The following is a 15,675-nucleotide window of genomic DNA, read 5'->3' as shown; positions in this document are numbered from 1 at the left end:
GCTGGGGATCCCATGCTATCCTCTGCTTTGCAGAGGAGAAGTAGCCAGGGTTTGGACTGTCAGTTTCGCCTAGTTAGTGAAGAGACAAACATTTTATCTGCGGGAAGAGTCCATAATTTTAAAAGGCCTCGGAAATGAAGTATGTTAAAAAGGAAGAAGCTTAGAGGAATAGTCTGGTTAATTATTAGATCCCAAATAAGAGAGACTCACTGTCATACTGTGCAGAAGTGTATGATTTTATCTTCATTGTTTAACAAAGTAAACAAAATTTATATATTTATAAACTTATGAAAAGCAAGCATTTATACATATAGACACATTCAAATGCATACCCAAAGCATCTTCAAACTGGTGACTCTACTAAAATTTCGTAAGCAATTGAGGTGCAGCAACCGCAGAGATCTTGATTCCCCCAGATCTGTACTGCTATCCAAAATCGTCCCTGCCATATATATTTTGCATTATCTTTTCATGTGCACAAGTAGTATCACCTGACTTCCAACTGCCTTGGCAAATGTATCAGCATGTCTTCAATTATTCCTTCTGCCAAAGGGTGGATGGAGGGATTTCAAGAAATATCTCAATAGTATATGCAATTCATTCACTGTGGAAACCAACCTAATTGAATGAATATTCTCCACCTCCCAAGAGACAGGGCAGAAAATGATAGCTAGGAAAATTACAATGTGCTTAGAAGGTTGAGAGACTAACCTCTCTTACTAGAGCAGGCTCAACTGGGAAATCTCCATTTGAATTAAGAGGGGGAAATGTGTAATTTGCTGGTACTAGAGTTTGCTTTAAATGGGCATTAGACCTTGGGGAGATGTTTATGGTATAGGCTAGGTTGGTTTCAACAAGCAGCTGCTCCAACCTTTCTTTGATGTTGAGATGATTTTCAATATTACAAAGCAAGGGCATCAAAAAGCACAGGTGTAACAAACAGCCTCAACAAAGATGGATGCTGGGTATTGTGAATGATATTATGTGTGTTCTACTAGATAAAAGTTTTCACTGCACCCACAGAGCAGAGGTCTACAGTTAACTGTTTGAGTCAGCATTCATGTTTTAACAACAGCAAGGTGTAGTATTTCCGTGAAGGCTACCCAGTGACAACTCACTCTCAGCTCGGACGTTCAAAGCACGAGGAGGCATTTATGGAACAAAACTATTTTTTTATTTAATTACAGTCAATGAATGCTTAACATTTTCTGGTTTCAAAAGTGTGGTACAAAACTTAGTTTAAAATACAAACTCTTTACATAGGAACTTTTAAACAGCAGTCTTTTACAAACCAAGTCAAAGGTAGACAACACCCCCCCAAAGTCTATCAGTGTTCTAACCAGCAACACCCACTCATCCTTTTCTTGAATTTAACTTGCCCTTGGGGAATGAAAACTGGGTTGCCCTGCCTAGCTAACTGCTCCCAGTTCTGATCCCAACTGTCCACACTGTTAGTCCCTCTCCCACTGAGAGTCAAATCCCTATCTTTGAGAGCCAATTCACTATCTGTCCCTCCTGACAGATACGCGCTAAGAAGACCGCTCAGACAGAAAGTCCCTATCTGCCTGTTAAACTGTCAGCAGCTCATTTAAATTCCACAGTCACTCTCCTGATTGGCTGATTGCCTCAGCTGCTATCACTGCTTCAGCTCCTATGATATTATTGATCTACCTGGAAAGTACAGTGGTGCCCCGCAAGACGGAAAACTCACTAGACGAAAGAGTTTTCCGTTTTGGAGGTGCTTCGCAAAACGAATCTCCTATGGGCTTGCTTCGCAAGACGAAAATGTCTTGCGAGTTCCTGCGGGTTCTTTCCCTTCCCCCCCCCTTTTTCTAAGTCGCTAAGCCGCTTATCAGCTGATCCGATAAGCCGCTAAAAGCCGCTAATAGCGCTAATCCGCTAATCCGTCAATGGGCTTGCTTCGCAAGACGAAAAAACCGCTAGACGAAGAGAATCACAGAACGGATTCTTTTCATCTTGCGAGGCACCACTGTAATGGTCACCTGGCCTTGGTCTGCTGTTCCAGGACACTGATGCACAAAAGGCCATTTCTTGCCATTTACTTAATGCAAAATTAAGATTAGCATTTCAGTCCCCAAATATGAGAATGTATCAAGAGTAGTACACTCGCTCTAGAGCTCTTTTATTCATCTTATTGCTGCTAGATTAGTGTACAATGGATAACTGCAATTTATCCAACATTTATAGTCCTATTTAGCTAATGTTTTTGCTATTCATAACCTAAGCATTTTATGTAAGCTTCCTTTTTTTGACAAGTTTGCAAAACGTCTGTGAAATGTGTTCCTGTGTAATAAAGAGTTTACTTGCTTCAAGGAGTTTAATTATCAGGTTTATAAAGCAGAAGTTAAAAAACAAGAATGAGATTCTGGGTGGAGTTGCATAAATTTGGAACTCATCAAAGTTAATCTGAGCAAGTAATTTTTTGTGATTTGATTTGACTTTACTTCTGTTGTGATCTCTATGTCTAGGATAGTTGCAGGAGAAGTTAAAGCTAATTTCACCCTTCACATGGTAAGGGACAAAATATGGGCTGAAATCTTTTTAAGCAATCTATAAGCTGTTCCAGGGGCCTTTTTAAGATGAAGAGTGGAACAAACATTATTTTAATAAATGCTGATGGTGCTATGCCACTTGGTATGTGTATATTGAACATTATTAATGCTCCTACCCACGCCCACCTTCAAAGCTTTCACTCTGGTGTCTTACATTAGCAAGTATAATGTTCTGAAGACAAGTGTGTGAAATACAGGTGAAACTCAAAAAATTAGAATATCATGGAAAAGTTCATTTATTTCAGTAATTCAATTTAAAAGGTGAAACTAATATATGAGATAGACTCGTGACATGCAAAGCGAGATATGTCAAGCCTTTATTTGTTATAATTGTGATGATCATGGCGTACAGCTGATGACAACCTCAAATTAACAATCTCAGAAAATTAAAATATTAAATGAAATCAGCAAAACAAGGATTTGCAAATAGAGCAATTCTTCCCAGCACCCAAAGCTGCTGAGAACTTTTGAAAGAAAACATTCACTACTTGATGTGCAAAAGTGGAGAACGGAACTTAAGATTCGAAAAATGAGAAAGCGAAAGAAACAAAAATGGACAGATTCTCCTATCCCATACTATGACTGAGCAAGAATGAGTACTGCTGCCATAATACACTTGGACTCAAAAAGCCAACTGCAGTAAAAGTAAGTCAAAGTAGAATAAATAAGAAAAGAAGAGCTTGGGAAAGGTAGGCAACAAGAGTTTGGGTGTATTGATTGGAATGAGGAACACAAAAGAAACTTCCAGAGAATCCCACCAGAACTCTTCTTGCATCCTGCTCCTTAGAGACAGGACTTTCAAAAGAGAAAGAAACACTGAAGAGCAAAGCTCTTTATTTCATAAGCACCTCTTCATCCCAAAGCACTGTGATGGAAGAGCACTGCTAAAATTATTCCCTCAGATTACAAAATAGATTTGTAATCTGGTTTGGAACCCTCCCTTTCACATTTCCCCCCTATAGTAAGCTTAAATACATAGTTTGACTTTTTAGCAGATGCGCTGTAATTGTGTCTTTGACACCCACATCCCCAGTGCACTACAAAATGCTTCAGGGGACATTGCTTTGGTTAAGGGCATGTTGGACAGATCCTGTTTCACCTTGAACAACATTATTATCCCTCCAAAGCATTCTGCTTGGGATTCATCTGGATCCCTGCACACCACTAAGATTAACATATTCTTCATATATCTGATTTATAACTATTGATATACTTAGTAGATAGCATACAACTACTAATATTGTTTAAATTAAAGCTTGGTACTGCATTGCAAATGTTTTAAAGAAAATTTTAAACATTTAAAATTGGTATGTTTCAATATATTACAATTTATTTCTTATTCCCAATGGTTTATAATCCTCTCACCTTGCTGGTTTCATTACATAAATGTTACATGTCTAAATAATATGTACTGTTGATGTAAAGGTAAAGAAAGAAAGGTAAAGGTGGTGCTGTGGTCTAAACCACAGAGCGTAGGGCTTGACAATCAGAAGGTCAGCGGTTTGAATCCCCGCAACGGGGTGAGCTCCTGTTGCTCGGTCCCAGGTCCTGCCAACCTAGCAGTTCGAAAACATGTCAAAGTGCAAATAGATAAATAGGTACCCCTCTGGCGGGAAGGTAAACAGCATTTCCGTGTGCTGCTCTGGTTCGCCAGAAGCGGCTTTGTCATGCTGGCCACATGACCTGGAAGCTGTCTATGGACAAACGCCAGTTCCCTCGGCCAGTAAAGTGAGATGAGCGCCACAACCCCAGAGACGTCCGCGACTGGACTTAATGGTCAGGAGTCCCATTACCTTTACTAGCCACTCATACTAGTGAATTAAGATTCCAAATGCTCAGATGGGCAAAGACCCTACTGAGGCCACTACTGATCAATTACTTTTAGGGAGTATAGTTCTAATTGTAATTAGCATTGGGGGGTTTTCTCCCTCCCCCTACCCTTTCTAACTTCACAAAACATAGGACTTTAAAAATTCAGGTCTAGGTTTATCCACAACTATGGCAAAATCATTCAACATAACATTAAGAGCTCATGAAAGATAAGCTCATTTCTGTTTAGTTTTCCTATACTTGTCAAGCATGACATTTTATTACAGGTTTTTTTTTATAAATAGTATTTTATTGCCTACAGAACTGTATATTTATTTAGGTAATGGAAATAGCTAGATGACTTGCAATGGAATTTAGAAAGTATAAATGGATATTCTGATTTTAAATTTTGTCTTGCATCAAATGTATCTTTGAATTGTTGGGGGGGGGGCTGAAAAATGTTTGCATTCTTTCCCAATATTTAAATTCATTCTTTTATGTTTCCTCATTTATTATGCTTACGTCATCAGGAAGTTGAGGTATGTTTGCTTCTTCTTGTTAACAATTGAATACCTAAAAGGTACTGCATGGCATTTTATACACAGTCAACATTTTAAATAATGGTTTAGCCTCTTTGTTCCAAAACTTGTTCATTTTCTGGTCTCTGGTCTATGAAATAGACTGGAAAGTATTGAGCAAGAGTTCGTTCTGTTTGGAAACTATATCAGGTGGTATTCAACTAAGCTTTCCTCAGAGTAGACCCACAGAAATGAGCAAAATGTAGCTGAATGCTGCCCATTAAACTTCTGTATTGTCATCCCTGGTTTAACATCTGGGTACAAAATGGCTCTAGGCAAACTGATCCAGTAGGGAGGGAAGATCAAACTGGTACAGGCATTTAATCACACAAACTTCACTAAGTGAGCACTCCTCGAACTTTTCCAGTGCTCAGTTAATAAAGCAGTAATAGCACAATAAATGCTGTTGTTAATCTTTATTTATTTATTTAAAATATTTATAAAGTGTCTCCCATTAACATAGTATCACCACGTCAGTGTACAAGAAAGCATGTCGTTTTCTACATGCTAAAAGTTTATATATCAGAGAAGGTTTCTCTAAAAACAAAAACCCCCACAGTTCCCTTATCTATGTATTTTCCCCCGTACACAAACATGCTTTTATTCCTAAGAGACTTTGAGTTGTATTGAACATAGCATTAAAACTAAGGTTCCATCAGTGCCCCTCCTCCCCCTGTGTGCTCCCTAAATCTGTTGTTGGAGTTCCCCCAACTTTCCAGAGCAGAACTGGGGATAGCATTCTCATCACACTAGATGGAATCATTGTGCTGCCTTCCCCTACAGTGCAGTGGGTTAAATGAATATGTTCCTCTCAATTTAGATAATGTAAGTAATGAATAGCTTGGGGAAGAAAAGACACTTAAGAAATACTAAAGCATTGTATTTTGTATAGGAATAAATTAAAAGCAATTAAGCTTAAAGCGGGGGTCAGGTCTAATAATACTTTTTGTGAGAGTGAAATATGCTTCTGCAAGTCATTTGTTCATTTGAGCAGTAAAACTTCGTAGTAGTGAATCCACTGCATTAGAAGAAGCCCTGGGATGCAGAAGCTGCTAAAATAAAATGATGCTAGTTTAGAATATGTACATTGAAAATATCTTCTTATTCTTAACTAGCTGTCATTTCCTGCATCGTGTGATTAGATCTGCATTTGATCAATTTCCCACTCCAGCTCACACTTTTTATATACCGCTCTGCCCTTTTGTAAACCGCTTTGAGGTTTTATTACAATCAGGAGGTATGTAGATCTTATGGAAGGGGGAAAACCCCATTAGTATCACCTTCAAAATATGCCTAATGCCATATAAATTAGCAAGTTGCGCACAAATTAAGCAAGCTTTGTCTGTAGGCTTGCAATCTAACAAAAAGGCACGATGATATTAGGGAGGAAATGGAAGAACGGTAAAAAGGGGTTGAAGAGCAGCAGTTGGGAGAAGCAAGAATGTAAAGGAGTTTTTACTTCATTGTAAAAGAGAGTCAGCTGTTAAATGGAAGAGCACTCCAGGGAACGAGAAATGGAAGTAGGTGGGGAATAGAAAAAGTGTACTTAGGTTTAACTAGGAAATTGGTACCTTTAGAGTGAAGGTTTTAGGAAGAAGTGTGTATAGAAATAAGAGATGATAGAGAGGCGAAAAGATAATGCAAAATTATTTAAATACAAGTAGCTTAAAGCACTGATGAGAAGGAAGAGGAACCAAGTGACAGGAGCAGTATAACCAGAGTGGGGTTGGGAATTGCATGAGCTGAAAGGCAAGTAGAATATATCAGGCAGGAGGCAGAGTTGAATACAGACTATAGAATTTTGAGAGCAGAAACAGCAATACCAACAAGAAGAATGCTAGAATTTATCTGTGCAGAAAATGGAGGAAATAATAATGACCATGAATAAGTGCAGTCTACTTCTTTTGGTAGTGAATGGTTTGCCTTAAATGTTAAGACTTTGAAAGACCATGGACATATGGAGGAAATGAGAATGCCTAGATTTTAAGCTTGAGGAGAAAAAACAATATGAACACGCGCAAGAGAAAGTTCTGCATAAGAGGAAAAATCAGAAGCTCAATTTTGACCCAAATTAAGTTTGAGAAAATGGATATGATTCATATGAATACAAGGGTATCAGAAAACCGCAGGGGGTTGGAACATGAAAAGAAGAAATGGCTTGGGTGTAGGTGAGTATAGTTGCAACTCAATATAAATGTGGTATGTGAGAGGAAATAAGCAGATAAAAGAGCTAAAAGGGAGAATGTCAGGGATGAAAAGAAAAGGGCCCAGTACTCAGTTCTTTCAGAAAGGATAAGAGGTGGTTAAGCAGAACCATTGTTAGAAACTCTGAAGTAATGACAAGAAAGTTACTGCTTAACTCCAATACTCAAGCAAGCAATGGAAGTGGGTCAGTCAGCTGGACTAGAGGCTAAAGAACCAGAAGAAGGAATACAGAGAAGAGATATTGCTGCAATAAGATTACTAGAAATAGAAGTGAGAGAGTGAAAAGAACTAAAACCAATTTAAAAATGACCTATGGAAAGACTATACTTTCTAGAATTATCTCTGTACTGTCAAACAAGGGCTGTAATCAAAACATTTGGCCAAGTGAACTGTGAGGAGCAAACCTTTTCTGAGCTGGAAGCAAGTGGGCAGTGTTGCATTCATGTAGCTGTTACTTGCTATTTTTTGACCCTTAAGCTTTTTTTCTCTAAGAGGGTTGGAGGAAGAGAAGATCGGCTGAGCGGTTTTTTTTTTTAAAAAGTGACAACATTTGGAGGAGGGAAAGTAAGACATTGGAAAAGAGCAGTATCCTCAAGAGAGAGAGGAACAATGAGAGAGAGTGGGGAATGAGAATCAAACACTTTTTTTGTGTGTAACAAGGGTAGACTTACAGGAATGAAAAAGAGAACATATAGAGAAAAATTGCAAATATGCAATAAAAAGGAATGCTAGGGCAATGGATGTCAGGAAGCAAGAGAAAATTGAGTGAGGGGCATGAGTAGTAGAGTGGAAAGAGAGAATCATGAAAGACAAATATGAGTGAATAATCACAGAAAAAGAAGCAAATAAGGAAACCTCAGCCAATACAGGAGAGGAGGAGGAGGAATGTAGATGGGGGTAAAGGGAATGGATTTTTAAAATCTGTTTTAAAATGCTTTCACCAAAAACTTCTGGAGGAAAGGGTGAAAGGAGCAAGTGAAGAAGTTATACAATGTCCACAGCAGCAGGGGACTGAAATGGAGAGAGAGATGAAGAGAAGCTCTCAGAATCAATTGACTGAAGGTTGCAAAAGGGACAAGTAGCAATCATTTTGCTTCATTAAGAGATAATAATTTGTTTTTTATTTGAACAAAATGATGTCCAATATTAGTGATACTCAGAGTAGACTCACTGAAATCAATAGGTTTTATAACTTAAATCCATTGATTTCAATGGGTCTACCCCAGAGTGTATTGGATATAATCCAAGATCACTAAAATTACCACGTGCAGTATGACTAGACAATAGCAAGGCAACTTTAATTCATTTTTAAAAATGTAGATAAATGTAGGGGAAGGGTAATGTACTAACGTTGACTAGTTAAACTGTTAAATTAAAGACAGCTCACTAAATCCTTTGCTTGTTAAGTAGTTGAAAATATTGGGTTTTTTAAATGTCATTTGCATGCCACCCTTCATGACTTCTTTATTATCCCAGAGTGCTTTATAGGAGAGGAATACCTAGTAAAAAAACAACAACAAACCTGTAGTATTTTTATCATCTCTAGCACAGAAATATGAGGCCTACACCCAGTCAATTCTCTCCCATGCAGGATATGCACACCCAGGAAGAGCCATTTGCAGTGGCGTAGCGTGGGGGGTGCAGGGGGGGCCGGCCGCACCGGCCGCAACATCTGGGGGGGCGCTCGTACTCGCAGCTCTCTGCCCCTACCTGGCTCACGGGTTAGGGGGCGCAAATTACTTGCCTTGCCCCGGGTGCTGACAACCCACGCTACGCCACTGGCCATTTGCCATGCTTACAAAATCTGGTATTGTGAATTGGAATCCTGATTGTGCATCTTGAGGAGGAAGAGGAGACTTAGCTAATAGCAGCCAGTGTGTGGCCCTGTTGAGAAAGGAAGCAACCTCTGCCTCTGCTTGTCTTGTGCTCACTACTTGCACAATATTACAGTTCCTTATGCATAGCTCTTAAACAGATGCCTTACCACAAAGGCCAGTTTCACAGACTTCATTTGTAAATATGTTGCTAGTGCTGATTTTTACAGGTATACATGCCAGAGACAGAGGAAAGGTCACTTACCACTAACGTGTGTAATGGGTAAAAGAACCTTTGCTATCAGATTTAGTCACTGCAGTTCATAATGCCTTTGCTTTGAATATGAATATCAGCAAATTAAAAAGCCCAACTGTAATATGAAGCATTATTACTTCCAGAGTTTTCCTCTAACTCAGATATAACCCAAGTTAACCCTCTTCCTTTCCCAATCCATTCCAGGTATAAATTTTGGAATGGAGTAAGGGAGAAAAGTGAACTGGTTATGGGGAAGGATTTCAACCATGTCATTCTCCACATTATGTCATTGGGTGTGCAATGATATCCTGAAAAAGTTTGGGATTGCACTCAAAAATAACCAAGCTCTCTGCTGAGTTTAAAAGAAAATTGGTTGGGCTAGATGAGCCCAATTCCAAATGAAGCCGAGAGGAGTTTTCCCTTCACTGGTTAGGCTTCTTTGAAATTCCCTGGATATATACACAACCCTGGAGCCACTAAGATAGCACAGTATTTTGAAATATATCTTCATTTTCTGTGTTATATTTTGTGTGTATATGTTTGAAAGCAACATTTTAAATTTTTAAACTTTGTTTTATCTTGAGGCCAAACAGTAAATGGATTACAGAAAAAGAGTTTGCATGTTTGTTTAACAAAGAAATAAATAAAAGACTTGCCCAAAAGAATACCTACGTTTCATTTTAACAGTTTAACTGTTTTCACTCCTATTTTCTTCCCTTTAGGATGATTATTTCAGAAACTGGAATCCAAACAAGCCTTTTGATCAAGGTAAAAGAAATATTATATTCACTCTATAAAATTGCTTTGTTTTATAAGTATCAATATCCATAATGCTTGGTTTCTCAACAACATAGCTTCACCTATTGGTTTAAAACAGCTACTGACAGGAGCAGCCAGCCTGGCTTATTTCATAGAAATTGCTTACAAGGCTACCTGCACATTTTGCTTCACAACTTCCTTTTCCAGGAGGGCTAGAACCTTAAAAACACTAAAGAAAGCAAATAAATCTTAACATCTAGATGCTCTGCCCAGGAGCACCAGTGAAGGCCTTCACAGTTATCGTAGTGACTGTGGGCGCTAGGTTGGTGACCCCAGATTAAACAATGAAGTTCCATTCTTTCAACTATACCGTAGTCTCACTGAATTCATATTATTACAAAGGGTCAAAGTAGTTGCAACATGGAATTAGGATCTTTTGTGATACTTCTTTTACTCATTAGCAGCCCAGTGGGAATGCTTTGAAAACTGAGAAAGTGGTGCTTTGGAAGAGAGTGTCTAATTTACTGTTGTGCCTTTCCCCAATATAAATTACTTTCTCATGAAGACTGGTGCTTCGCATGTTCTGTAAAGATCTCATTTTTTGCAGTAACCTTTCTATGATCTCTCATCTGTATTGGAATAGTGTTGTGAAAGTAAAAAAAAATAATGCACTGCAAAAAACCATGCATATTTGTTATGTTTTGTGATTCTTTCACTTGTAATATCTTTAAATACATTTTGTCAAAGTTGCCAGTTTATGATGAAACAATTGTGCCAAACATGGCTTTAGAATTTCAACAGCATCATCTGCTGTATTTTCATTTTTCTTGCTACATTTCTGTTCTTTTTCCTTTTCCCTTTTTTGTGTGCTTGTGTGCAAGAGATATTTTAGCTTGCTTCCTCATCTGAAAATAAAAGGTCACCGTAAACAATAGTGTAACGCTACCCCTGGAAAGACTGCTGTTAAATGCAATTTTTGTTTCATTGTGAGTGCAAAAAAATCTCCCACAGCAAAGAGTACACCCATCAAATGTGCTAAAGGAAAAGGTGTCAGAGCTGTCTTGCTCTCATGTGCAGTATACAGAAATAAAAGAGTCAGTGCTGTGATGCAGTACCATATGTTGGCAAGGAAATACTGGTAAAGCGTTGATGAAATCTATCACTCAAGAAAACAATGTTACCAAATGATGGAATCATTAACCTAGCAGACCAAAACTCACCTGCCTTGAGGAAAGTAAAATGGTGAAGGAATATCTGGCCGGCCATTACTCTATAAATTCATATAGCCGAATAATAACCTGTCTATAACGGTAACATATGCCTGGATTCCAAAGGAATATAGAGCAGCAGAGTATATTCACGAACCATTTCTAGTCAGATCAGTTTTGGTAAATCACAGATTCATGGAAGCCACAAGTACTTTAGGAAAGGTATTTAATAAATTCTGATTGGCTGGAGCACATAGAGATTCTACATGTGGGTAGTTTAGAAGTTTATCATAGCATCTAGAATTTCCAGAGACTCTACAGCAGTTTCTCAAACTTTTAGATCATCCTCCATCCTTAATGCCTGACTCTGGCTTCCGACCCTTTTATCTTTGTGCTGTCATCTGTTGTACAGATGAACATGCCAAGATCCTTAGTTATAACCTCATTTATAAGGCCTGTTGCTGCTGCTTGTGTTGATCTGTGGGATACTAATCTGAACACTGGCACTATAAGAGGAATAGAACATATCTCTAATCCTATCCATAAACTATAGTCAGGAAAATACCGTTAACCACAAAGTGACTACTCTCTCTAGCTCCCTTCTTTTCAAATCATATTAGGATGTTAGGAAAGTGGGGGTGCTGTCACAGTCCTCTGTCAGGGATATATAATGCACCCAGGTCTTGGCTGGAGGTCAGGAAGGCATTACTTGCTTAATGAACATACATATCCATGTTCCTTTCAAGGGGGAAACCACCATATTGAGAACCCCTTCTATACAGGGTTGTGCAGCAGATTCTTTCCAGATCTCATACGGAGATGATAATAAGGCACATTAGCAGTCCTGCTGGGGTTGTACATATCAGTTTCTGCCAGTTGAGTAAAAAGCAAAGAATCTGCAACCATTCAACTGGAAAGTAGTTTAAGTGCATATTATAAACTGATGGTACCACACTAGATTTCTAACAATGTGACGGCCACATTTCTCCCTTAGAACTTAACATTTCTGCTGCACCCAACAGCACGGCAGAAGAATACCATTCTGCACTGGTGTCCTGAAAACCCTTAAATAAGAAAAGGAAAAAAAAGCTGCTTGAAATAGTTTTTCATTAAGACTCTGTTACTAGCAAGGAGAACATGTGGGACAATTAACCTTCCCTGGGTCTTGCCTCATTAAAATTTTAGCAGATGCTATTGATCATCTTTACACTGCATGGTGTCTACTGCAAACAAGCACTGCTGGCACTCTGGCATATATAAGAGGACAGCTTCCCAGGCTGGTGACCAGCATTATAAAGCATGCAGTTTTGTAAATTACTGTGCAGTAACCAACCAGTTCCATTACAAATTTTAAAAATCCCTGACATTTCACTGGCACATTACAGACAAATAGTATTCTCTTCCATATTTATTGCTGTATTATGTGATGTACATCACAGTAGTTGCTGACCAATATGTGTCTGATGAAGTGCTAAAAGTATCCTTGAGATCCAATCATTTCTACAAAAACAGCCGGATTGTGCTGTTGTTCTGCCCTGGAATTTATCTCCTGTGTGTTTCTGGATGCAACTTAAGGACAATCCACTCATGCAAGTTTCAGGTTTGCCACTACTGGAATACCAATGAAATACATCTCTGTTTGGATTAGATGTTCAACAGAATGTCTGTAGGCTACCTAAATCCCTCCTTAAGCCTTGTGTTTCCAGGATTTAAATTTGGGTTTTTTGTTTTTCACTGTTGATTGGCACAGGAATTACTTTCCTCTGTGGACATACAATGATTTGAATGTGCAATTCTTAATGCATAATTATCTCGTTCATGCAAAGAAGGTATTTGTAAAAGGACTCGCCCATTTTCTAACCGGTACATAATCACAAGCTTCCCGGCTGTATTATGTGGTGATTGAATGTGCATGTGTAATGGTGATGTGTGTTGGGGTGAGTTCAGGAGGGCTCGGTTTCATTCTTTACTGAAATGTGACCATTTTATATAAGTAAGCCTTATGCTCCTGCATTGCATTGCTGGTTTTTATTGTCTTGTATTTCCTGGGATGCTAATGTATTTGTGCTCTTGGAATTCTAATGATGTCAAGTTCTCTCTCATATTTGTAATTGCCTTACTTTCAAGCTGCTAATCAGTTTGCTGTTATTGTGAATGCCACGTTTCCTCTCCAGGGCTTCTAAAGCTAGTCTGCACATTTTCTCCCCCTCTCTCTAAAAATCCAAAGCACAGCTATTGCATTCTGACATATAATCAGTGACCTGTTTAAAATTATTGATTTAAGCTGTTCAGAAATCAGACTTCATAAACTGGGCAGTTTTAATACAGATAATTAACTCTTGGCAGTTAGGTCCCATTACCTTAGGCCAAAATAAAGCAGGGCAGGGAATGATAGTGTTGTTGATACAATGCTACACAACATACACCTCTGTATGTCCTAATTGTTAAGAGATTCATGTCAAAGCCTCCATTGTTAGATGGGCCAAGTAATCCTTCTTCCATAGTTTCCCATCATCAGAATACCACTCTGTGAGATCCAAGTACATGTGAAATGAAGTCAGAGAAAAGGGCCCCATGTCATGTGTCTTATAGTCTCCCTATATGAGGTTTTATATTGGTGGTAGTGTGCTGTGAATGGGAGTTGTTATGCCATATCCTATGCTCTGCCACAGCAATATTGGTAGGATGGAAGGTGACCGGAGGTGGCTACTTTGTTTTGGGAGGTAAATTCCTTACACCAGGTTGGCAGCTTGTCTAAAGCTTTGCAGCCATGTTCTGGGTGCATAGAAGATTTTGCATAAGTGTGACCTTACGCTGTCCCATCCACAGCTCACCCCAATTTCATCAACATACTTTCACTGGTGACATAGCTCTGCAAGCAGAGTATTCTACAGGTATGTCAGAGGAGTTCTACTGGCAGATCTGTCAGGACAGTAGCATATTTCGAGTTCCACCAGCATAATTAGGCTTCTGCAACTTCACAATATACCTCTGCTGGTGGATCGGACTGCACCCTGAAAGTCTCAGATAATTGATCAGTAATCAGCAGAAGTACGTAGTTCTAATTTCAAAGTCTGGGTTCATTTTAATGCTGGGAATGTGTATTTTTGACTGCTCGCTGTGACTAGGAAGTAGGATTGGGGGATAGGAATTGCACAGGTGGCAGGTTTGCCAACTTGAAGTCTTATTCCTGAATTTAAAGTGGAGGGGGGAAAGATATTGGCAGAACATGTTTATAGTCATAAAATGGAAGGGATTTATAGCCAACAATTAAGCTATTAAAATAACCATTAGGATTCTATTCTCCTCTGAGATTACAATATTGACTCACTTTTCTCCCCTTAGAGAATGCGGAAATTCTTTCACTTCATATGTGAGGACTTGACAGAGAATGAGAGAACAGGTACACAGGCAGGAGGATGAAAGGGAGATTTTTCTTCCACTCTTAGCCCCGTAGACTAACAATGGCACCCAGTAGAGATAGAGAAAACTCAAGGGTTGGAAGCTTAGAAGCCGCAACACTCTATGCTCTTTTGCTCTTGGACGTAACACATTCAGAATTAAAGATAGCTCCAGGGACTGGAAAAGAAACCAACAATCTGTACTTTGTCCAAAGCAGTTGTGGATTTGAGCCAAAAGAGAAGCGCACAATGGAGGTTTCTTCTGATATTATGGAATGTAGCAGTTACAAACAAATGCAGATGACCCACACTGCCATGCTTCCACATCTTTCCTCCTTCATTCAGAATAAAAGGTTCAGATTTATATTGTAAGCCACTCTGTGATCCGTGGTATAGAAATGAAATAAATAAATAACTTTTCCAAATGAGAATATGCCTGTACCTGCCCCTGAGAATGGAGGGAGAATGCAGAAGTTTGGCTTTGCATGATAAAAGAGAAGTGCAGGGTATTTGCACTCCTCTCTGCCTGCCACCCATGTCCCATGATGATGGAGGTTTATTGCCTGCTAAAATAAGGAAATATGTACATAGGCCACAAATGCACCCCTGATTGCCTATTGGCAGGAGGTGTGACTTCACTGTCTTACTGTATTTCTTGTTCCTAGAAGAGCAGCAAATACAGCTTAGTCGAAATACCACTGCTTGCCCTTCAAGTCATTCCAGAACTTGGGTGTTGTGTAAATGTGCCATATATCCCAGTTGTGCAGCCTGAGCCCCCCCCCCCCCGCACTTTTTTGCAAATAGTGTCCTTCCTGTCATTTTTACTATAGCTGTTCTGCTACTGCTCACTGAACTACATTATAGGGCCGGCTCTCAAACATAAAGAAACCCATTAAACATGCTCTATGGACTTGAACAGTTCACCTTGTTACATTTGAGTCCTGATCCCTGCAATTATTTTCTCTCTTTTTTAATAAGATGGTGTCAGATTTTAAAGAAAGAGCTGGAAAAGTGGTTGTATACCTTTGCTACATACTTCATAAGTACAGGAGAAAAAGTCAACAGTAGGTGC

The 15,675-nt window shown here is 39.0% G+C and overlaps 1 protein-coding gene across 2 annotated transcripts in view; it reads left to right on the top strand.

Annotated features, from left to right (window-relative positions):
• The window catches only part of SPOCK1 (SPARC (osteonectin), cwcv and kazal like domains proteoglycan 1), a 412,787-nt gene that overhangs the window by 122,089 nt on the left and 275,023 nt on the right, over nucleotides 1-15,675 (top strand). For both annotated transcript variants that reach the window (XM_081185601.1, XM_081185602.1), the window contains exon 3: nucleotides 9,958-10,003. In XM_081185601.1, the coding sequence (XP_081041727.1) occupies nucleotides 9,958-10,003 (46 nt within the window). The remainder of the gene's footprint in view (nucleotides 1-9,957; nucleotides 10,004-15,675) is intronic.

Source organism: Podarcis bocagei (assembly GCF_964188305.1).
Source record: "Podarcis bocagei genome assembly, chromosome: 2".
NCBI classification, from domain to species: Eukaryota; Metazoa; Chordata; class Lepidosauria; order Squamata; family Lacertidae; genus Podarcis; species Podarcis bocagei.
This window is presented reverse-complemented; position numbering and strand designations above follow the sequence as displayed.